The sequence below is a fragment of the Strix aluco genome, chromosome 14, assembly GCF_031877795.1.
Source record: "Strix aluco isolate bStrAlu1 chromosome 14, bStrAlu1.hap1, whole genome shotgun sequence".
NCBI classification, from domain to species: domain Eukaryota; kingdom Metazoa; phylum Chordata; class Aves; order Strigiformes; family Strigidae; genus Strix; species Strix aluco.
In genome coordinates, this window is record NC_133944.1 from 9568816 (window position 1) to 9593989 (window position 25174).

At 37.1% G+C, this 25174-nt stretch overlaps 1 protein-coding gene across 3 annotated transcripts in view; it reads right to left on the reverse strand.

Moving 5' to 3' along the window:
- Positions 1-13515: 13515 nt before the first annotated feature.
- CDH11 (cadherin 11) overlaps positions 13516-25174 on the reverse strand; it is an 83717-nt gene continuing 72058 nt past the window's right edge. For all 3 annotated transcript variants that reach the window (XM_074839566.1, XM_074839564.1, XM_074839567.1), the window contains 5 exons: positions 25031-25167; positions 24712-24833; positions 23809-23926; positions 17420-17671; positions 13516-16422 (listed from right to left, as the gene is read on the reverse strand). In XM_074839566.1, coding sequence (XP_074695667.1) covers positions 15926-16422; positions 17420-17671; positions 23809-23926; positions 24712-24833; positions 25031-25167 — 1126 coding nt within the window. In that variant the 3' untranslated portion in view covers positions 13516-15925. The remainder of the gene's footprint in view (positions 16423-17419; positions 17672-23808; positions 23927-24711; positions 24834-25030; positions 25168-25174) is intronic.

Below are 25174 nucleotides of genomic sequence, written 5' to 3' on the forward strand. Positions count from 1 at the left end.
AGTGTTCATTGCAGATCAAAGCAAAGGCTTTCATTCTCTAGTAAGCTTCTAATCCATTCCTGTCTCCCCCAAACATTAAAAACATTGTTCTGACAAATCTAACATTTTTTTTCAATTGAAAAAAAACCAGCCAACCACTTAATTTGGAGGCAATACGGACAGCGTCCTGATCAAACACAGCCAGGCGCTCGTGGTGCCACATTTTTATATGGACATCTAACAGAAGAACAGCTGTTAAAAATGACTGTCATATTGCAAATGTTGGTAGTCAACAACAGCAGTTAGGCACTCGGAGGTCCATTTTATCTTTTGTTTCTCTGATGGTTACTCTCTCCACGTTACCATCAATGTCTCACACATACATCTTTTTAAGTCATCTAGGACCTGTCAAAATTAGCCTCATTTTGCCTCCCACCTGTATTAAACATTCCTGTTCCTGTTACCTTCTTGCAGGAGAGGACTATTGGGGTTCAGAGTTTTAATTACTGCATTGGAAAGGACATTACCCTTGACCCAATGAAAAACAATACACCATTGTCTTACAATTATAGACCATTTTCAAGAGGACCATATTAAGTCTGCAATTCACAGGTACGGCTGTCAGCCTTGAAATCCCACACTGATGCCAAGGGGTATGTAGCAGCCACTGGAGGAACTGTGACCTAAATGAATGAGTTCCATTGAAACTGGTGCTAAAAGAAAAGACTCATGCACTCTTAACCAGCACAAGATTGTTCGTTATAAAGAAAAAAAAAAAAAAGTACCTCTACATTTTAAACTAATGATGACTTTTAGGCATGGTGTAATTATAGCACCAGTGGGAACCCATATGTCACAGAACTTTCAAATGTAAAGGTTGTGCCTACAAAATGAAGCCGTATATTCCCATTAATTGAAGTAGTTGATTTCCAGTTACACAATATTAGTTTTAATGGTGAGACTATTAGAAAGTCTATGAGGTTTTTTTGCTATTGATCTGTAGTGTTAAGGTGGCACACTTTAAACCAATCAAAGTTGGTAAGAGGGTGACATTCATGCCAGCGGTTATAAATATACGTGACTCTTATAGTTGTCGTCTGTAAGTTAGCATTAGAATAACCTTGGAGGAATGGTAGTTCTGTGCTGTCAGCACAGCCTGCACAGCTAGAGCATAAAGGATTAGCAAGAGAAATTTTGATGAGGGTATTTACTACTAATGACTGCCTTCAAAATTGCCTTTTATCTACAGCTTTTCAAAGCATTTTCCATTCATTAAGCCTTATAAAACCTTTGTAAAATTGGTAGAAGATATAGAAATGCAGATATCTTTGTGCCAAAACACACAGTAATACTTAGACAGAAAAGGGCAGCAGTATACACTAAACATTATTTAAAATAGGAATTGCACAATTTTACAGTGATGCTATCTCTCTGTTAATTAGAGTTTGACCAGAACAGGGGAACAGTCCTGCTCTTAAGAAAAATGGTGTGGAATAATTGGTAAATAGTGTTCAGGCCTTCTGTTTTGTATTGTAGAAGTAAGACAGATGTATGTTATGCAGTGATATAAAAAAAAAAGTTAAGAATATGAGTGGCACCTGTTCTTTTATTGTAATAAAATCTGCTGTTTAAACTGCCAACCTCAAGACACCAAAAGCAGTTAGTCAGGCCCTCTAAACTGAAAACCCTAATATTTAAAAAATAATAAATGTAGGGTCTTTTTTTTTTTTTTTTTTTGAGGTCTTTTGAGCCTTTAGTCAGATCTAAATTCTTCTGCAGCCTCGGAAATAAAAGAAAGAGAGAGAGGGAAGGAAAAGAAAGAGAGAGAGAAAAGAACAAAAAGAAAGCAAGCTGAAGGCATATCCATAGAGATGGTCAGTCTAGTGGTGTACAAGAGATGTCGGAGCCAGGAGTCATGCAGCTGCTTCAGAGTGAGAGAGCTGGGAAGACCAGCCTTAGGCTGGTAGTGTTATTACTGGGTTCTAGTGGGTGAGGGTATGAGCTCAACCTGACTGCATTAGCAGTACCTCAAATGTACAGACAACCACATTTTTTTTTTTAAGATAAATTAGTAAAGAACAACGCATGGACCAGAAGCGTAGCCAGCGGCTACACAGCATGCTCCCCAGTTACACAGGAGTCAGCTCTGATTGCACCAGTATGGGAGTTTATGTCTCTAATCCCTTACACTCTTTTTAATTTGGGCAGCTCTAGGGTGGTTAACACCTTCGTTAGTGACCTGGTTGCGGGAACCGAATGCACCCTCAGCAAGTTTGCAGATGATATAAAACTGGGAGAAGCAGCTGATACACCAGATGGGTGTGCTGCCCATCCAGGGGGGCTGCGACAGGCTGAAGAAATTGTTATTTGAAGATTCTCTTATGGCAGAGTCATGATAAGCAAATCTTTAGGTGTGGGGTTTTTTGGTCGTTCTTTCTTTCTTTCTTTCTTTCTTTCTTTCTTTCTTTCTTTCTTTCTTTCTTTCTTTCTTTCTTTCTTTCTTTCTTTCTTTCTCTTTCTCTCTTTCTTTCTCCACTAGTTATTACTTTTTAAATAATGGGTTAAGTCTCAGTGTTGCTGTTTAAATTTTTGGTTACTTGAAGTACCTCAAAATTCAGCAGTTGCTATAGGAGCAATGTTTAAGGTCTATCAATACATTAGTCAGTCCTATAAAAACACAAGTAATTTAATAACATATAACTGAAGTCTGCCAAAATATACAGTAATCTGTTGGAAATCTGGAGTTATATGCACATGTGTTAGTGTGAGTCAATGAATGATATATACATTAAAAAAAAATGTAGAAACACATTTTTACTTGGAAATGCCTTGTGGAACAAGCTTCACAGTATCTCTGAACATTTTTAAAGGGAAAGACATAAAAGATAATACACAGGATGACTTGCAGAATCAGCCGTGCACTGTTCAAATGGCTACAGGAATTTTTTGCGTCAGTAAGTGATAGCACCTCCCTGAAGTGATCAGAAGACTTGGTAAGAATGAAGGGTCATCATCACAGTGAGTAAAATGTTGCAATCCAATTTGGGTGGTTTCCAGGAAGTTTTATCATTTAGTTAGTTTTCTTATTGCTTTATCATTTCAGCTCATTAAACCAGCCAGAATTTAACTCCATTTAAAAAAAAAAAAAAAATATTTCTGCCATTTAGATAGTGCAGAAGAAGGTTGGATGTGCACCAGAGATGGTACACTGAGAATGTGGGGGAGGCAACAGGAGGGTGCAAGAAGGCTCTTTGCAGCTCCCCCCATAACTTTCCTAATGGTTTGTAGAGGGTACGTATGGAAATTTGCTCTTTAATTTTTGCTGGGTTTGAAAATCCCCACTAACCTAGCATAAAGGCCTAACCATGTCAATAATGGTTATAATAAGGTTGTTATTAAAAAAAATAAAAAAGATATGGAGTCTTTTCTAGGTAACTCGGCTTCTAAGAGCTTATGAAGTAATCAGGTTTTTTGCTTCTTAGGGCTGTAAAGCTGTAAATCTCTTGATCAAGGAATCACTTGTTGGGTGAGAAGAAGTGCTCTCATTCCTGGGTGGAGTGCAGCAAGCTAGATTTCAGTTTCCAGTGTTCATGCTGGTTAAAATATTCCCATTCTGTAGTGTTAGTCTATTCTTTAATAGTCTGGCTCTGGACATTGAAATTCACTGTAGGATTTTTTTTCCACACAGTTTGAGTCACAGCATTTTCAATTATTTAGATAGAAAACAAACAAATAAGAGAACAAAAAAATTGCTTAGTTTCACAAGAAGATGGAAACTTTCAAATAGGTTCATGGAGCACAAATCCTTTTACAGGGAGGATCTCGGGAAATGCTTTGAAAAAGGGGACACTTCATATTTAAGGTCCTTTCGACGCCCGCACTAGGCATCAACAGAGCTGTGAAGTCTTTTAAATGCTTCTTTTAGATACAATTGACACACAGCTCAGTTAAAACACTCAGCTAATTTTTAATCAGAGATATGAAAAAGCATAGAATAAGCATGTGGATTTCTTTTATAAGACTTGCGTTGGCTGTTGGAGTACCATTGAAAAAAGACAGCTACATTTCAGTACTTAATGTGACTGTAATAACTGCATGGCCACAAACCATTAGGTTCTTCATCTGATAGGTGATTAATTTCCAGGGAACATATGTTAAGAGAATAACATATTTCCCTAGACCTCCTCCCCAAAAGGTTCTCACAAAGCAATGTAAATGCTTTATAGGTACTGACAGAAAAAGATGAAAAATTGAAGAATAAGGTTTAAAAAATTATTCCAGCAAAACTACTTCTAGTGTCTTGGTCACTAGAGGAAAAACAAATATTCCCACAATTTCTGGAAAGTTCTGTAAGGTAATACAGTGGTCATGAAGAAAAAAAATTATTGCAGCTAACTTACTGTGAGCATGAAATGTACTGTCGTTGTTCCCTGACTTCTGAAACTGAGTAATGAAGGTTCATAAAATGACTAGAATTTCTTAAGAAAAGAAAACTTGTTTAAACACCTTTAAAATAAACAGAAATGTCATTATGTTGACCCCTCCCACATCCTGTTTTAACCATCCTTATAGGCAGCTCAAGCTCATCCATGGAGTCTGATGCTGAGCCTGGGGAGGTCAAGGAGAGGATCAGAAAATTTTCTGCTCAGACACTTTAGAGAATTTAGCTGCCAAGTACTAACAGGTCTTCACTGACCATCTGCAAACTGAGATTTGGGGGTTTTTCCCCCCCCTCTGAAGCTTATACATTTTTTACATTTGGATGGGTTTTCTTAGGGAGAGCTAAGTGTAAATCAGTGACGACATGGTTATTCGCTTGCCAGTTTCCACATCCTGGCTCCAAATCTTAGAAATGATGAAATTTCATAACAAAAACTGTTGTCAGGATTCTTTTAATCTTAGCTCTAACATTTTCACTGAAAATTTTCACCTACTCTGTTCCTCTAAAAACTTAACCTTTTTAAAAAAAAACCACTAATCCAGGAAAAAAAAAATTAGTCTAAATAGTTTATATTTGACAATTTATGAATGTGTGAGTTTGTGTGTGTGTGTGTCTGTCCAGGTTGGCTATCATAATGTGAAGTTACAGTGCTGTCTACAGTGTTATTGTGTAAGGACATTTCAACAGGGTTTTCAAGGGTGTCTTATGTCAAAGCAAATGTTTGAAAAATAGTGAACAACTAAAGCTGTCTTTAAAACTCGCTATTTATCGTGTAAGCTTTCAACATATGGACTTAAATATCAGTATCAAAGTCATCTATTTCACCTGTCTCATTACAGAAGTATATGTAACAGCTATAAGAATATAAGGGTTATATAAGATTGTATCCACTATTTATGTATTATTGTATCCAACACATATGTCCTTTCCATATGGGATGTTCTCACTGTACAGAACATGGTAGGTTCCAAGTATAACTCAACAGAAGCATTCAACCTTTGATTTTAAAACTGTTATCATCTCCACTTCAACAACCCACGTTGAAAGGAAATTCCAGATTGTGGGGGAGAAATGGCTGCCAATCTGAATAAGGAGGAACATCGTCAGATGGCAGGGAAGTATTTGTACTAGTTGTATTAACAGAAGCAATGACCTTTACACACTCCAAAACAAGCCATATGGGCCTTGGATCACAGCAACCGTTTGTCAAGCAAAACTCCTGAATCATTTCAAGCAGTGTTCAAACACAGTCGTAAGAAGCCTGAACACAAAACGTTCTTCTAAAATGCCTTGCTGAAAGAGGGGAGATGCACCAGATTTTGAGGTAACTGCTATTTAAGCCTTCAAATCCTAGAGCAAAATTTTTTTGCATAAATTTTGGCCTATCCATTGTTGGGGATGAAAAACAGATGGGCTGCAGTTTAGCATTGCAGCAAGAATCCAAATTCAATTCTCTGGCTTGCTCTTAAGAGAGTTAATGAAAGTTGAATAATATGCACTGGCAGCCCCTAAAACCCCCTGTGTTTTTTCTTCTCTTTTCTTTGGCAGGGTGAGACTATTCTGCATTAAATTTGCATATGGCCACCTTTCTCCCTAGTGTAATTCTAGTGATTCCTCTGACCTTATTTCTGATGAATATGGGCCTTAAACTTTACAAACTTTGCCTTAATTTCTTAGGCTCTCTCTGTGCTCCTTATAGTTTCTGCAGGTGAACCAGAAGGACCTGCAGAAGTGAGAAATTATTTCATATTTACCCTATTTATTCATTAAACTGGTGAGAGTGGTATTATATTCCTCCATGACAACACTGATCTTTAACTGAAACAAATTAAACCCACACCATAAATTTTCTTAACGGAGAGTAATATACTGACTTCTGGATGCTTGTGGCAAGGATATTAATGGAGTACTCGGGGTGGCAAGCAGAACACATTTTAAATGTAATCTAAAAGAGATCGAGAAAGAAAATATAATCTTTCAGGGAAAACAACAACAAAAAAACACGAACCAAATCAAGCATGTAACCTTTCCTGTGAGTAGCATGAATAGAGTAAAAACAAGCATGCTGATCTCTGCTTGGAGAACCTCAGAGAGGAGGATTTCATTTGTCAGAAATCAGATCTAATAGAGCAATGCAAACAATCTTCTGAGTTTAAATGATGATGGGATTCAAAATTACAGCCAATGACTAATTCTGAAATTTCTGAGAAAGAGAGATGGAAACTCTTTGGCAGATAAGTAACTCTTAATTTAGCACATTAAGTGCAACAATCTCTTACTTGCTGGACATCCCACTTCACTGCAATACAGCTGTGAACAAGGAAGCTTTCTGAGCAAAGCCCTTGAAGGATACATCATGCTTTGTAGCACTGCTCTGACCTGACTCCCCCACTGCTATGTCAGCAGAGATGTGCTAAACCAGCAGTGGAGTCCCAGAGCACAACACGATTGGAAAGGAACTCAGCAGAGAATGGATGAACGTTTTCTAGGGGTCTGTCACTATTCTTAAGGATCAATGGGGTTATGAGAGAAAGGTATTTTTAAGAGCTGCAAGTTTACATTTGAAGTCAGCAGACAGTCTAGATTCTTCAAAAATGTCGCACCCTCAACTGCGGAGCCTCCTGAATGGAGCTGTTCCCATCTGCCAGGCCTCAGAGCAACCCTCTTTCTTCTAGCATAAAAGCAAACCTTTTCTCCACATTGATCTGTCTCCCTGTCTGTGCTTTGATGTTGGGTCTCTGTCAAGGCAAAGCAACCAAAGTGGTGATGGAGAATGGAAGCTGAGGTGAGCACTGAGAACTGAGTCCATTTTATAACTTCATATGTGCTCAGGTTATCTTGTTTGTCTTGTAGACTTCTATTTCTCTCCCTATACGACATTGTACCAATCAGCCATAAAACAGCTTGCCTGAATCTTTTATCCTCTCACGCTTCCCTGAAACAGTTTTCAAGACAAATAGTAAAGTAAGCGCCAGGAGACTAGGATGGATTAAGGTGAGCTCCTCCTCCTTCCCCTGCTGCTTTTGCTTCAGCACCTCTTCTGTTGCTTGGCCTTTATATGCAGGTGGCCTTCCTAGAAAAGCTTCTCTTCATCAGTTTCCTGACTCCCCAAACTGAAAAGTGTTTTTCTGGCTGGAGGGGTGGTGGTTTTTTTGGTGGTTTGGTCACAGCACATTGTCCTCTCGGCAGATGCAGCTCTGCAGTTGTCACACCTACATTGCTCCCAAGACAGCCCAGGTGCCCCCTGTGCTGGGCAGGGAGCCCTGAATGTCTTGTCCATCAGTGACTATTCCAGCTTGTGAGTCCCGGGAATATCTCATAAATTTTGCCCTTAGACTCTGCAGCCAACACAAATTGGTAGCAAAGAATGACAATGCCTGAGGCTTACGGAGGAGGTCACAAGAAAGGACATAGTCCAGGCTCTCAGAGAAGATTATTACAGTAACCTCCATAGTGCCAAATAAATAGAACAGCTGACTGTTACTGAAATTTGGCTCACCTCATGTACATGTGATGGGAAGGGGCCATTTCTGCAATGAATCGCTGGCATGTGGCTTTGTGCACTGCACTAGAAGGGTTAGTTTAGGTTCCAGATTTTATAGGTGCCGTGGGAGTCTAATGCTCTTTTATTAGCACAACTCCATACTGACCTCCATGCTAAAAAAAGCAGGGACTTTCATATTATCTCATAATCCACCAAGGGCAAATAAACATTCAGAAATTCTAGTCTTTCTTTTTTTCCCAACTCTCATTAAAACTGTGGTCTGTTATTATCATGCAGACGTTTTGAACTAGTTTTTTATTACAGTCAAGTACAGATGCCCTGTTTTGAAGCAGAGTTAATAGCAAAGCTTTTTTGCTAAAGTTTCTGATTATCTGCTATCTGAGAGCAGTTTACCAGCAATAGTCTCCTTGGAATATTCAGGGTTGTGCACAGCTTTTAATTCTGTAAAGAGTTTGGTGATAAGTAGCTTGTTTATACTGTGATCTCACTTGAAAAGCAGCCAGCAGATTTCTGAATGTGCTTGTCCACTTCTTCCACCACCAAGCTGCTGGTCCAACATCAGAAACATGAAGCTGGTAATGCAAAAGCCATGGCTAGTATTTACAGATTAATCCAGTTAGTATTAGGTGGTTTTACAATGCACCATTGGGCACCTCAAAAAAAATGCCTTGTACCTATGTTCTAGGTGCTGGTGTGGTTGTGTGTTCAGTAAGATGGTTTCTGACCTTGCACCTCTGCACTTGAAGCAAGTTTAGTTTTGCAACTGTGATGGGAAAGGGGAGGAGGGGGGCAACAAGAAAGAAAGACTTCTTCTGTTTTGTTCTACATGTTATAGTGGCTCAATAGCAGGTGCTGACCTTGCTGGTGATTTACAGTATCTCTCACTACAATGAATTCCTGTTGGTTTCTTCTTGCCTTTTCAAAATGTTTTAAAGCAAGTCCTATGGCTTTATTTATTTTCCTCTTCTATTTTCTTCCCTTTACTACAGTTGCATATTGTTACTTACATGAATGAAACATACAATCAGTTCTCTTTGGGTGGCCATGACAAAAAAATATGCCATTTTAGCAGTTCTTAGTGAGATGCTTGGTGTTATTGGAGGAATTTTTCTCCATGAAAGGAATTTTACATGACACTGGGCACTTCAGAGTAGTCTGCAGTGCAGTAGCACTATGTGTAGGCACATAAAGTGTTCACATTCTTTCATTTAATGATGTTTCAACACAGCACAAGATATTAGCTTCCAGTAGTGTGGGAGCACTTAGATTACAGTAGTGTTACCTCATTATACTTACTATTATGAGTGCTACCATTTATTCACAGTAGTAAACATTGTGCTAAATAGTAAGTGTATATAAGATCTAGGCTTTAGAAAATAATACAATTATGAGTACTGAACAATCTTGAGAGATTTTGTTTAGTGAAAAGCATTTGCTGGATCATTGTGTAAAGCCACAGAAATAGGCAGTGCTCAGTTGTCAGAAACCTTTCCCTTGGAATTTTTTTTCCCCAGATAAAGTTGTGAAAGTAATTAAATGTCTGAGATTAAATATGATTAGAGACCAAAAGTGCAGAACCTAGGGCAGTTAGCCATTTTGTCTTTGACCTCTTCTGAGACTGTTAGCAACAGTGATAGATAGTTAGATGATGATGAGTTTTGAAGTGTCGATTTCTGCTAAATCAATGGACACGGTGTGTCAAATTTCTAGTAATTTCCAAAGGGTTCTGCCAGCCCCCCCAGATAGCTACTCTTTCATTCACTATTGCACTATACTAGAGCCACATAAATTAACAAAAGAGAAAATTATGTTCTATGAGTTTTTATAGTTTAATGCATCTAACTTTCCTTTGTAGAAAGCAAAGAATGTAAACAACAGTTTTGCTTATATGTCTGGGTAACATACAAGAGCTCCATAATCAATAACAGAAAATGTTACTGAAAGGCCCAATAGACCTCAAAGAGATAATGTGAATCAGCCATTAACAGTAAGTCATTACAGAACTTATTAAGTGAAGCCTTGGGGCTGTCATAGAGCCTAAAGGTTGACATAAATTTTTCATACACATTGAACTTTGCTAAATGTGCCTGCATTTGATTAATGATGACTTTCTTCAGTGTGCTAATAAGAAGAAAGAAAATATGAGCTTGGGCTGCAGCAGGGAGAACAGTCTCCTGGAAGGAAGGCCATCTTTGGCAGCAGGGGAACAATGGGGCTTCCTAAAGATGCACTGCCAAGTACGAGGGAGTTTATTACTCCCTGAAAAATTGCTCCTTACCACCCGGAGACAGGGCACTGAGCACAGCATGTGAACATGGAAAGCCAGTTCTGTAGTTGTGGATCTGAAAGCATCACAGCTCTAAAACAAAAAAAATATCCACCCCCCTGGCTCCCTTAAGTCCTCCATATATCACAAAGAACAATACAGAAGCGCTTCATATTTATAAAGCAGCTCTGTGAGAGGAGTGGTATGTCTGTAAGACCTGCTGGTGATAGAGCTGGAGGAAATTTGCCTTGGCAGCCAAAGTAGTGAGTCATGGACTCATGGAATGATTTAGGTTGGAAAAGAGGACAACAACAACAAAATAAACCCTTCACTGGCAGAAAGGCCTGAAGAACAGCATATGGATTTGGTCAATTAAAACAAACATGTTTCACTTGTTTAAAAAAAATTAAAAAAGGAAAGCAATTGGTAACCTCAGTCCAAAGCAGTCACAAGCCTGTCTCTTTCACTAACCACCAAAAATGCTAGGCATGTCTTAAAATTCAGGGGATAGCTTTAAAAAAACTACAAAGCAAGGGTTTTTTTCTCTTTCTAGTTTTTAAACCTGTTAAAGGTCTAACTATTAAGCTTTTATGTTGATTTATTTTAAAAGAACACTCCTGTAATCAAGAGTCTAACAAACAGTCTTAGCCAAGAGGACTCAAGATAAACCAAAAGTCTTCTCCTAGACTTAGATAAGCAATTAGGTATTGGTCTTCATTTTACAAACATAAAAGGAAAAAGAAATCCAGAAAACAAGAGATGTGTCTATTCCTTCTTACCTCCTGGCAGTATGGGGTAGAAGATGATGTTTTATTCCCCATCACTACCAGCTGTGAATTTGACACTCCGAAGTTGCCACTCCAAAGCAGATTCCCCCCCAGCCATGGGATTGCTTCACCCACCCATCTGGCTGGTGTTTCAGCTGTTGCTGTTCTTGATGCAGTTATAAGCTACTGTAAATGGACTAAACAAGTACGAAGAACAGAAGGAAAAATAAGAATCAGGTTTTGAGTTTGGCAGTTAGAGAACTCACAGAACTTTGATCATTTCAGGTTCAGTTCCCTGCCCCAGTTAATATTTAATTATTTGTAGAACACAAATTAGCTTCAGTGGAAAGTCTGAAAGACTCTTGAAAATGATACTTCTCTGACCTGGAAAGAGGTCTTAGAGTCACACACAGTCTAAACAAGTCTCTCCCTGTTTGGGTATCTGTGTTCTCTTTCTTTCCACTGAGAAACCTGAAATGCTCCCTGTACTCTGCAGAAACCCCGCCACGGGTAAGCACTTGCCCCTGAACATTGGCAAAGTCCATTGCGCATATGCACACATGAAGTTACCATGTCGTACATGGCACAGCTGCTATCTGCGTGTGAGGTCGTAGCTTTTGCACTTCCTCTGCTGTTAGAAGGCAGAAGACCTAATTTTGGAAGCAGGGTTTGCAGGTACTAAGGGAGGCAGTAACAAATACAGAGCTAAAGTTGGTGAGCGGGCAAGGCCCAGACTGTGCAGAGCTACAAGTATGTTTTTCAAATGACTATGAATCTATGACTATGGTTCAAAGCTGGTTAAAACTGTTTTTCTTGTGACTTGGGTATTTGAAGCCAGCACAGCTCAGTCAGTCAAGGATTTGAAACAGCCTTCCTTATCAAATGCTGAGATTAGTGATATTAAATAATGGAAAACTTGTTCACTAGCATGCCTGGGCATGGAACTGGCTCAAACTGGTTGATCCCCAGTCTCAGTTCAAATTAATGAAAACAATAGCAAAGCTCCAGAGACCTGCATCTAGCTAATTCTGACAAGCTCACTCATTCCCCTTCACAAGCCATTCCTTTTTCTTCTCTCTCCCTCAATTTGGGTTCTGGGTTTTTTTTTAATACAGAATGTGATTCTGGTGCTGATTGTTCAGCTTTGGTTACAGTAGCTCAATATTTCAATCAGTCACCAAAGTGGAAACCTGCACAGGGTCTACCTCGATTTTTGTTTACTGAGCCTTTCAATAAAAACACGTAATTCTAAGAATTCTGCTGGATGGGGAAGACATAAAAGAATTCTAAGCTTTTAAATCCCAGAGAGCTAAGGTTGTCTTTGTGAGCCTGATTTAAATTCCTATTCTTCACTTTTTCTGTAAGCTTATCACCACCAACATGGTAAAATTCAGCATTTTAGTTTGTCAGTCAGACAACAATATGAAGCCAAGAAAACATGCAAATTATTTAAAAGCTTTTTTCATCTGTGGTCGTATCAGTTTCCGAGGCATCATCTTGCACAAGATCACATAAATGTTGGTGGTAAGCTTGCAAGCTTGTACCCCTTGACACAGTATCAAAAACTGCTTGATATAATGGCAAGAACATGACAGAGGCAATCTAAAAAATCCCAAACCCTCCCCTTCCATATCAGTGTAAATTTTGAGTTCCCTTAGCAACCAGCACCAAACTTGCATACCTAATTGCTTCTTGACGGTGATGAGAGAAATCGTGTACTAATGCATTGTGGATATATGTGAGATTGGGGGCATGTCAAGCTTGCTCAGATGAAAGTTCTTCTGGTGATAAGCAGCTAGACAAGGAGCTGCATATTTTTGCCAACAGGAGCACATACACGTACTCAGCTCACAAAATGAACAACACTCCTGGTAACGTCGCACTCTCTGTTGCTGAGGGTATTTGGAGAGATTTTGTTGTGTGTTTCCCCCCTCACCCCCCAGTGATGTCTCAGGCAGGACAAACAAGAGGGGAAAAAAAGAGGACAAAACATCATCTGCACTTGCTACTGTCCCTTACCTTACCTGGCTCAGTCGTGGTGATCCTCCTTTTAATTAAGGTTTGTCTTCAAACCCACTGAAGTTGTAATTAATCTTTCAGTTGCCTTCCATGAATGTGAGGCTCAGTCCTTCCCTGAGCTCAGTCAGAAAGAGAGAGAGAGACTACTCTAAAGTAACTCATGCAAGTAAATCCCTTCCCGAGTTGCTCAGATCCTTGGGAGCACTGTGACAAACTACAACCCCAGCCCACCGTCTTCTCTGATTTGTGTCGAGGACTAACCCAGTACTGCTGCGCTGGGCTGGTTTTTACACTCTCAGATTATAAACCTGAGACTCCAGCGACCACTGCTGTGAAGTTTAGCACAAATAAATGTCCTGTTGTTGTGCCAAAACACGCTGTTCATTTGGGGTGCTGCAGATGATACATAATGAGTATAATTCCCAGCATTTCAGAGGTAGTGTTGGCTGAGATTAGCAAGACTAACTTAATAAAGCACTATGATAATTGCATATTCACTGGGAAGGGAAAAAATAATCAAATGAAAAAGGACAAAACCAGCAGGGAAAGAAAATTTATTTCCAAGCATCTACGAGAGTGCTACAAACAATAGAGACTAAAACTCAAAGCACTTAAAACTATTAAAAAATGTAGTTGACAATGTCCTTCTTAAAAATTAAACACAAAAATGTAGAAAATGCAGTTATTAATTCTAAAATTTGCTCAAAAGTGAAATAAACCCAGATAGCATCAATGAGGATGGAGTCCTACAAATTACTTTTTTTTACTTTATTTCAATTTGTTAATTTGTAAATTGATACTCATTTCATTTTTTAATGTTTATTTAAATTTATAATGGAGAAATGTGCAAATCTAGCAAAATATTCTTTGGATTATAAACAGAGAAAAATCAACCACCAAAGAAATTTGAACCGAGTTAATAATAAACTATAGAATTATATAGAATGCATACAGCTATAATAAAGTGAAATATCACAATAAACATTGTAGAGCAAATCTGCTGATTTAGCAAACTCTGCCTTATAAAACATAGGGATATAATGGGACAAGTGAATATGTTATGAATATAGAGCTGAAACATCATTCATAATTTTAACGAGTTAAATTTTAATCTAACTACATATATGGGGGTCTTCAGAAAAGCAATACACCAACAAATCAGATTTCCTCTCAGATCAAGCAGTTTGGTACCTGACTGCAAATGAAGGACAGGGTCTGTAAAATGAACGGTAGAAAAATGTATATAATTTCTATTTATTGCCTCTTCCCATATTGCAGCTGCTGATCTCTGACCCTAAACAGCAAACTATATTAAATTTAGCAGAAGTACAGCTGTACACAGACGCTGAAAATGTTGATGCGCAGAACATATTCCAATCCCTTGCTCATTCTGAACTAATATAAAAAAAGTTATAGGTCATTTTTCGATTAAAAACATACATTACAAAGAACAACTCTGAAAGCACTCTGTATTTCTGTCACCACAAATTAAAATGTCTTCCTATCAGTAGACAATGCTATTCTACTGCAGTAAATGAAAAAAAAAATCAAAAGAAAAAAAAAAGTAAGTGCCAGGATCTTAATTACTACTCAGGTAAGGTAATTGTCAGGTAGAACAGTCTTTAGGGAACTTATAGCTAAACTGGGTCAGATTTAAGTCTCTAGAACCCGCAGAAGCTTAGCACAGATATGGAAATTCACAAGCCTGAAGTAAATTTTAAGTACAGAGTACTCCCGTCCACTTACAAAGTCATTTCTGAAACCTCTGGAATTTCTAAGATATAAGATAAATGCATATTACATGGGAAATATTGAAAAGTATTACACTTAATTTAATCCAGAAAACACAGTAGTATTATATGAAGATTATTACTGTGTTCTGGGAGCAGCCACAAGCTGTAGATAGAGAGGGTACAAAATGTTCACCAGACACTACATTTTTTTAAATCTAAAAAACATTTGTAAAATGTACTTGATTTTTAAATAATCACTTAACAAGGCAACAAACCAACTACAAACACATAATAAATAAGGCTATTAAAAGGTCACAATTGTAGTAAATTAGTCAGAACTATAAATGGGACATTAGAAACACTATGTTTTTCCTTATATGCTTAATAACCAGAACAAGAATTAAAAAAGAATCAGTTTATTTCAAAGTCTGCTTCTTATATTGAAGCACATATTAAAGCAACAGTACAATGTTCATAAAATATAAGTGTGATGCTGTAACATTTCTTACATGTCAGAATACTGATACTTGTATGTATACTAAAATAAGAATTTTAAAATTGTACAAATAGATACATTAAAAATGACATAGAAATAGGGCGCCTCCCACTGCAACAAGACAGAGTTTTTATATCTGGCACGTATTAGTTCAAGATGAAAGTATAAGCAAAAAGATTTACAAGAATCAGCAGTAACAAGTTTGATGCTCAAGAGACATAATAATTGTACATTGTACTGTACATACATCATATGGGTTTAAGCTGGCTGAATATTATATATTTCAAGTTTAAAAATGCACTACCATATAGAGTGTCCATAGTTTAAGGCGAAATTACAGCTCAGAACTGTTATCTTTTCTAATTTGTGGAAGCTTCTTTGACATAAAAGATTTAGATGTTCATAATACACAAAAGATTTCCCTTATTTGTAGGTTTGCTTTTAGCATTTTCCTTCATTTAAATATTTTGTATTTCTTAAGTGGGTTTTTTCCTTTAGTGAAGTTGGCAGCCAACTTCTGTATTTGCCTTTTGTAGGAAAAGGTACTTCACAGTATTTACCACTTTTATGTCCTTTTTTTATCAAAGGAATCCTCTCTGTCAAACTTAAATGTTTAAATGAGATTTTTCTTGATTTTTAAAAAAATACCTGCTTACATTTCTTCTGGATTCTTCAGAACATCAGACACAGTTCTTAAGGCCAAATCTTAAACTTTATTGTTAAGAATCATCATCAAAAGTGTCTTTGGAGCCATACAAGTCTGCAAGTTTCTTAAATCGAGGTCCCCAATTTTGTAGATAGTCGTAGTCCAAATCAGAATCTGTTGTTGCTGACTCTAATGAGCTAAGTGAACCAGCCACTGAGCCTCTTCCTTCATAACCATAGATCTGAATAGAGTCATAAGGAGGAGCAGTTGGATCGTTATCAGCCTCTTGTATTCTTGTGTTGATGAAATCATCAACATCAACGCTATTAGGAGCCGGCCGAAGCCCTGGTCTTGGCATATACTGATACTCAGGTTTTATGTCTTTACGAGGAATGAATCCATTGATGCCATCAGGGTTCTGCAAAGTAGCTATGTCAAAAGCTTCAGTATCTTCCTCGCCTCCACCTTCATCATCATAAGTAATAATGTTCTCTCGGACATCTTCTTCTTCAAAGACAATCAGAGGTTCTTTTTTCTGCCTTTTCAGTGTTACAAACAACACTACAATGACTACAGAAAAAAAAAAAAAAAAAGAAAAAGCAAGTTAGACTGCACTCGCAAAAAGTGGCTCCTTTATAAATAGATTATTGCATTCACTGAAACGTCACAGCTTTTGTGCTGCAGTTCATCATGCATTTTTTGCTAACATCTGTATTTTTAGCATACCTAGCTAGATAAGAGCATTGATGTTTGTATGCAGAATTGAACATACTGATCTGAGGGTTTCTGTTTGGGCTGAATGCCCTACTAATTGCTCATTATTACAAGATTAATTCCAGCATTTGTGGGCCCCCAGTGTTGTGTGAACACCTGACACTGCCTTTGAGTAGCCCAACTGCATGTATGTCTGCCACAAAAAAAAAGATTAATCTTTACTCTCTCCGGTATGCCCAAAGCTTAACTCTAATTCCCTGTTTCATTTCCATGAAAACGGATTTTTTCTTAAGCAACACCCCAAAACACATGCCTTTGTGGTTGTGTTCCTTCTCATTTCAACTTTCTATAAAATAACTTTAAAATATATAAGAAAGACTATAAATTACTATGGGCAAATTAGAAGATTTTATATAAATATTTTCAAATCATCAGGAAATGCTTTACAGCACTTTCTTAAAAGCAGATCTTCTGAGCCATTCATTTGTCTTCAACATAAGAGGAGTTAGAGGGAAATAGCTGGCAGGAGTCATTAATCCTGGCTGACCTCAATAAGGAACTTGTCATCCAGGGAAGATCACAAAACTTAAAACTGTATTGCTTGACCTCCTTTAAACAGTGTCCCTGATTAACTGATACTAGGCCACAAAAGGACATTCTCTGAGCACACGTAGACAAATTCATTGGTGTTTGCTATTGCAGTTATCATATATTGCATTTCAGCCAGGCAGAATAGTACCTCCTATAGAAATAAAAGCTAAGAAATTAAGATTCATATGTCCATCTTGGAGCTGAAGACAAGGTTAATTTTTTAACACAAACAAGTACAAAAGAGTAATAAGAACTTTTTTACCTAACAAAATCACAATGCAAGCAAGAATGGCAATTAAAGCTCCGGTGCTTAATCCAGCATTGAGGATGTAGGCTTCGGCATTACAGGAGAGCAAGGAGCCATTGCTGTCACAGCCACAGACCCGAATAGTGAGGGTGTTGGTGCTGCTCATAGGGGGAAGTCCGCCATCACTTATTACAATAGGAAGAAGGTATAAATCTTGCTTTTGGCGACTAAATCCTTCACGTCTAACAAGAACACTTGCTGTGTTATCTGTTTAAAGAAGAGAGATAGTCATAATTTTTTTTCCACAAAGTCATTCTCTTAGCAAATATTGAAAAAATATATCTTGCTACAACAGCTCTGAATTTTCAGATGCCTTAACATCATTTGTACAGTAAACCAGTACAACATATCACCTTCCTAATGACCCAAGAGAAATTACAGTATTATGTTTCATTCATACAGTACCACACTCAATTTTAATAATTTTAGGATGATGAGGGTAACACAAGGAACACAAAAAATCCCTGTTAGTACTTCCTTTTAGCACGCCACAGACTTTCTGGGAAACTCACAACACTTCACCACCTCCCAGAATGACTGGGCCTTGGTATTGCTCTTTGAGCTGCTCTAGTCTCTTTCCAGAATTAAAGCCTTCAGTGGAGGGGAAAAAACCAAATCTCCCTGATTTATTGTTTTTGGTGTCGGACCTCCAGGAATGGAAGGCAGAAATCTGTACCAAAATGGCCTGTGTTAATGAGACTCCCACCAAAATGAAAGCCAACATTTGCTATGTATTAGCAGATTTGAGCCTTTGGGTTGACCTGTTTCAGTAAGAAACTCTAAAGTAAGCAGTATTTTATCAGAACCTGTTTTTCACCCAAAGCCAGAGTTTGGAAAGCTTGCTCATATATGCACAGTATGTCTGGGCACATTTTGAATTATGTGCGTATGAGGAAGAGTTAATGTATTGCTCTAACACTATTTCCAGTTGTTCTCACTGAGTGGTTGCCTGCCATGGGCCTCCTGGTGCAGGGGTTGGAAACCAAGCTGCCATCTCAGCACAGAAGTTCATTTTGAATAGTCCTTCACACTTCCTGGGGCAAAAACATTTGAAAGTGAAGTATGTGACATGAAATACTGGGATGAGACGGACAGTGCTTCCTGCTCCCAGCCATGCTGGACAAAGGCTAGGAAACACGAACAGCATTTCTTTATTGTGCTCCTTGTTTCTCAGTTCTCATACTGAACCAAAGTTTATAAAATTGTAAACATCCTGAAGTAAATAAAAAGAAACAATCACATCCGTGCTTTTCAGACCTTCAAAAACTAGTTTAGGATGAGGATCTACTTCACACAACCTTTCTTGTTTTGCCATGTTCTTTATTTTTCACTATATAATGGAAAGAAAAAGAAAAGAAAAGAACGGTTCTTTTATCTACTAAGGGAGGGCCAGTCACCTCCAATGGTACCCATTTTACTATTGCCTTGGGGTGCTGCAGAAGATTAATCATTTTCCTGTTGAAGAGTCAGCATAAATTCCAGGATTTAATAATTCAAATCATAAAACCTCTCTTAATGATCTAATCACTGCTACTTCCATGAAAGTTTGTGAATAAATTATACCAAAAGAGAAGTATTCTTGCCTTATATTAACCACCCTTGCAGGCAGTACCCCTGATGTAGGACAAGGTCTGAAACTGTCCCCAAATTTGGTGGACATAGGTCAATTTATGGGATAAGAGGGATGTTTGCACGAGGGCCCTGCTTATTTGACTCTCCCACTGTTAACTTCTGCGGATCACACCAGAAAGGATGAAAATTTTTTAGGACTCTCCTAGATAGGATCTGTTTGTTACATGCCATATTAATTCATCTCCCCGTATCTATACATCTCCTGACAGGCCCACCACACCTGATGCCCAGTGTGGTTACCTCAGCATGACAGAACTGTAGTTTTTCTGATACTGAAGTCTCATAAAAATAACATCTGGATAGAAAACAGCTTGTTAACTTCTCCTTTACATGATGGTCATATTTGCTAAGGACAGAGAAGCTGATAAAGATCTGATTATGTTTTACTTGTGGCTTTTAGAGGTGCCCTTCATCTCTTTTCAGAGTCTTTCCAACCTCCTGAATGTTTACATGAAACAATTGCCCAGCTATGCTTTGTAGCACAATTCTTTAAGGGACCTTAGTGATATCAGTGTCTGTGTGATAGGAGTCCTGTTTTAGGAATTTAAATTAATGTGCTTGTAACAATTTGGTATAAATAGAAATGTAACATCTAATATCTATTAACCTATCAACTAATACTTGAACTAATATATATTGATATAGAATAAAACTATTCCACAGTGTTCTCTAAAATGCATTTAATAATTCATTTCCTCAATATGAGAACAAAGATCTGCTCTATTAAATGAAAGATCACAATAGGACAGATTATTCTTGTGGCAAAAAATATGAACATTAGTAGTGGTCTGAGCTACAACTGCCTAGAGGCTGCAAAGGCAATATGGAGGGAAACATAGGCGATGTCATATATTAGTATATTTAGTCTGTTGTCTACACATTTTTTATTATATTATATTGTATTTTTATTGAATCTTGGCAGCTTAAATACTATTCTTAACTAGAAATAAGAAAAGAATGGCAAATTATTCAGTTATTATAGAGACTGGCCAATTCCATTGCAGTCAATTACGTGACACTGAGGCTGAATTTGATCCAATGGTTGATTTATCTGGTTTAACTTGAAGTGATTTCTAGTTTAATATAATTTTTAAAAAAGAAAAATTCAATCAACATGCCTGGCTAAAGTTTAAAAAGGACTACCATATATCAACCCTAAAAGGTCATTTTTTAAACTTTTTTCTGTTTTTGTTCACTTCTCACATTTAGAAGAAATATAATATCCCATAAGAGGAAAAAAACCTCTTTTACCTAGATAAAAAATAACATATAATCCTATCTAATATTCTCATCCTTGCTTTTTCATTATTTTCAAGTCCCAGGAGTATAACTATAATCCAGGTATAATGGCATTTTTTAAGCCAAGAAACAGAAGTTAAATGTCAATACCAGCTTAAAACTATTACTTAACACATATGGGAGCTACTTGACTGACAGTCTTAACGAACACAATGGGGGTTAACACAAGACAGAAGGAAGAAAATAGCCATCTCAACACCATCCAGAAAAATACACATGCTCTCATTTTCCAGCTATTATTGTCTGGGATATCCAATATCCAAAAGTGTTGTAAGTGAAGATTACCTATACTCTCCATGAAATCTTTAGAATTAGAAGTTAAAATTGCATTACTTTATGGTGATCTTTATGGTGATCTTCCTGACCTTTGATTTTCATCTTTTTCTCTGGCAATCTTATTGATGATTTTCCAATTTCTCCTCTACATAAGGGCAAACATATCTTAGCTTTTGGGGGCTTGTTAACATATATATTGTGTAAGGAGGCTTCTAGATTAAAGAAACTGACCGCAATGAACATTATCACCTATATCAGAATGCGAGTGCTGATTCAGCAAGAAACGTAAACAATTTCAGGGGTCCAAATGTCTAAAATCATTACCAGGCAGTGACAATTGCTGTGGATAATCCATGGCAAAATCCCATAACTTCATTGTTCATATGTTTTAAAAGGTCTTGGTTAAAAGGTGTGAAATTGAGAGGCAGAGGACATGTGTCTGTTAAAAAAGTGGATTTTAGTCACTGATTTTAGTGGACTCACAAATTTAATTTCAGTCTTTGTAAAGCACTAGCTTGTGTATTTGAGAACATTACTACACCTCGCTTTTTCCACTGTGGTGTAATTCATCCTTGTGCAGCATGGTAAAGCAAGGTGCTTGCAATCCTTCCAGCAATGTTGGCTATGCGCCAGGCCTCCACACATAGTGAGTGGGCCCAAGTAAAGGGCATTTCAGTTTAGGACAGAGCAGGATTAAAAACAGGAAATCCATTTGCAAAAATCTGTCTCTCTGCTGTGAAGTGTCATGAGCCTCTATGCTCTTTTGAAGCTCTGACTTCAATGGGAGTAAAATTGAACAGAGCCTGGGCAAACACAGTGCTGTTTATTTACGTGGTATAATGTAAGTAAACAGTGCAAAAGTAATTCAGTGTTTTATCACAGCATGTGATAAGCCATTATCTCATGTTTTCTATGGAAGATAGTCTCAGCTGAAAAACTTGGTAACACAGTAGGCTATTAATAGGATGTAGAATGTGATTATGTTTTTTGGATTACTGCAATATGTGATTACTTTTAGGAGTTGGTAGAAAGAAACTCTATTAAATGATAATTATAGGACTGTATTCACTTTAAAGTTCTGTAATAGACCCAAACATTGGAGTTTTTGTTAACTGTTCTCCACAGTTAATAAAGCCATTTTTCTTTGAAACTAGCAATTCCCTCTGAAAGCAGTGGCATGGTAAAGAGACTGCTCAGATTTACAACTGAAAAAAAACTTTACACGATCATGTAAATTATATGACTTGCAAATGGTAAGACACTCTGAGAAGTTTTTTTATACAGAAGTACATAGTTTTAACTTTTTCACTTGGCTCTCTACCATAACTTACTTAAAAAAACCCCACAGAAATAGTTAAATTAACAACATCACTGCACTGAGGATTGTACAAAAAAGAGGGAAAGACAGGACTGAAATGGATGGATTTCATTACACTATTCATTTTCCAAACACAAAATTATACAGGAAGATTCAATCCTTAAATACTGTCTTATTGAAATAACCTTTTGCAGTACTGTCAGGTCCAGTCACTACATTCAGCTGACATCATAATTTCAATTACAGAACATTTTCATCTGGGTTAACTTTGTCATTAAAAAAAAGAATGATTTTGCTGCATATGGAAATGAAGGATTAGTGGAATTGGCTGGAGTCAGGAACCATAATACCACTTGCCTGCAGCTGTATCAGAGCATCTCAATTCTGACCTATGCTTCCTCTGTTAGATTATAAAATATAATCCATTTTCAGTTTGATATGGTGACCATAAAATATCTTTTAAAGAGAAAGTTGGCCTCGAGGTCTCAAGGAAAGAATACATTTTTATTTACTTCTTTCTAAAAATACATACATCAATTTTTCAAAAATTATGTTTTACTACTTTAAAGAGAATAAATATATCCCCTTCACTGGATCCTTTATGAATTGCTTATATATGTACACGTGTCAAGTACTAGGCAACAGTATTACTTTGATCCTTGAAGAATAACAGAAATTTTGTTTGGGAACTCTGATGATAATTACCCTCACTTCAGATGTTGATAGAGATATAAAATATGCCACAACATAACACTTGAGAGAAAAAAGTTTTTACTGAAATAACGTATCTGGATTATGTTGCCTTTTGTACTTCTGGCAATCTAGAAGAAATCATTTGGATTCATTATTTAAACCAGTTCAACTGCGTTCTCCTTTTCAGAAAACAGTCAAGTTTCCTTCAAAAATTACAGCTTGCTAATTAAAACCAATTTCTTAGAAGTTGAAGCATTTTTTTCCTGTACAGGAAAATAACAAATGAACATTGAATGAAAATATCATATTGATTATCATTAAATAAATAGAATAAGTATGTATAATGGCTGAAGCTGTCTTTTTTCTGTTTACCCCCCTCTGTCTTCCTCAATCTCTGGAAAGTTAGGTTCACTGATGCTATTATGTTAGATGATCAAATAAGTTTTGATGCTCACCTATGTCTATTTTTTTTTTTTTTCTTACACCTTAACATCCATCTGAACACAAGGCTATACTATATTTCATGAACAGAAAATTGGTAAACATATCAGGTTACCTATATCCTAAAATATACCCAATCTGGGTATGTTTCACAACAGAAATCCACATTTGTATTTCCTACAAAAGGTTAGCATGGCGGTGATTTTACTCCATTAGGAATCTAGTCCATGTCTCTTGTGATTTATAATTTACAAAAACTAGCAAGGAGAGTAAGGTGAACAAATACAAGCAACCTAACAATTTATCCTGCCTCAGCTAATTTCAGTTTAGCAAGTAAGTTTTCTCTAAATCAGGAAGATCTGCCAATTACATTTAGTGAATGTTTTTGTCAATGTTTTTTACCCTCTTCCTGGGAGATAAAATGGCAGTGAATTTTTCATGTAGGGTATAAATATGTAATTTAAAATATGTATTCAAGAAAATGAAATTGAGTTAACAAGTATTACATTATTCCAAGAACACCCTAGTATTTCAGCTATATTTTTCTGCCTTCCTTGCCTAAATCTCTGGAAAACAGATACTCTGTCAAAGTTAATGAAAAAGCTGTTGCATGACATTATGTTGGTCATTAGTTTTACTTTGTCATTTCTTTGGACCCTAGTATAGACAGAATCTTCACACAAACCTCTGTTGTCTCTGAGTGTAAAATTTGGATTATGAATAATTTCAGGTGGTAAACTGAAGATAAATCTTGGTCCATTGGCCGACTCATCCTTGTCATCAGCACTAATTGTAATAAATTGCTGTAAAAGAAAAGTACTCTGTAAACAAACAGTTCCTTCTCTAGATACATCATATATAGACAGCATTCTGAGAAATGGTGTGAATACAAAGACTTTTGAAATAGCATAAACACCCCAAATACCTGAACAAATGTATGCAATTACACAGAGCAGACTCAAAACTAGAACAGGCAATCTTTATTTGCTCTTATATTTAACCAACACAGAATTATAGATGTAAAAGTATACACCTATATATATACATTCTTACATACAAATATGTGTTAACGATAACTTAATAGACTAAATAAAATTCTGCAGAAAATTTGGCAGCTCAGCGGGAGTTAGCACAATGTCCTTTTCAAGCTGCTACACTAACTAGAGCCATATTTCTGTATGATACTAATCCCTCTTCCTCACAGATTGTTCAGGAGTAAGTCTGCAGGCTAAACTCTACAAGCACTGCACTGTGATTCTTCCCATAAGATGCTGAGTATTTCTGTAATATCCAAAACAGGCTCACAAGTGGGAAAGCTGTTCCCAACCAGCTTTGTTGCCTATGTGATGGTGGATACTTAGTCAATGACAGTTATATTCAATGCATGAAGCACTGTATCTATAACTGTTGATAGCAGTTCAAAACAAAAACACAGCAAAGTGCCTTTCTGAGTGCTGTAGGTATTTTGACCAAAATTTCAAAATAAGCATTTGTTTATTACCACTCGTTTGAGCTGCCAACACAAAACTGGGCTAACACCGTGAAGAAATAAATTCATGCATAGGGAAAGTGGTGGGCACAGACATACCTGATTGCTTCGAGCATTCTCACAGACAAACGCTTCATAGGCTGCTGCAAATTTTGGAGCATTGTCATTGACATCAATGACCTTAATTGCAACTGGAACTTTAGCCTCCTGGTGTTGTTTGTCTATGGGAGTAAGCAAAACCAAAATTGAACAGAAGCAGGAAAACCCCTCAAAACAAACAAAATCCCAGTTGTATCCAGGTAAAAATGTACTAGGCTAAAGTATTTCTATTGGGATTTATTGCAGCTTATCAAACAGACAATTAGAGGACTACAGAATTTATACCACTGATTATAAAATACCTCAGTGAAATACTTACGGACTTCAACAGCAAAGACAGAAATATTATGCCAAGCAATTTCTTCCCTATCCAAAGCTTTTATTGTCTTGATATTGCCATCTTCTGCATTAATAACAAAATATCTTTCAAGGTCAGTGTGACGATCAATTGAATATCTAAAGA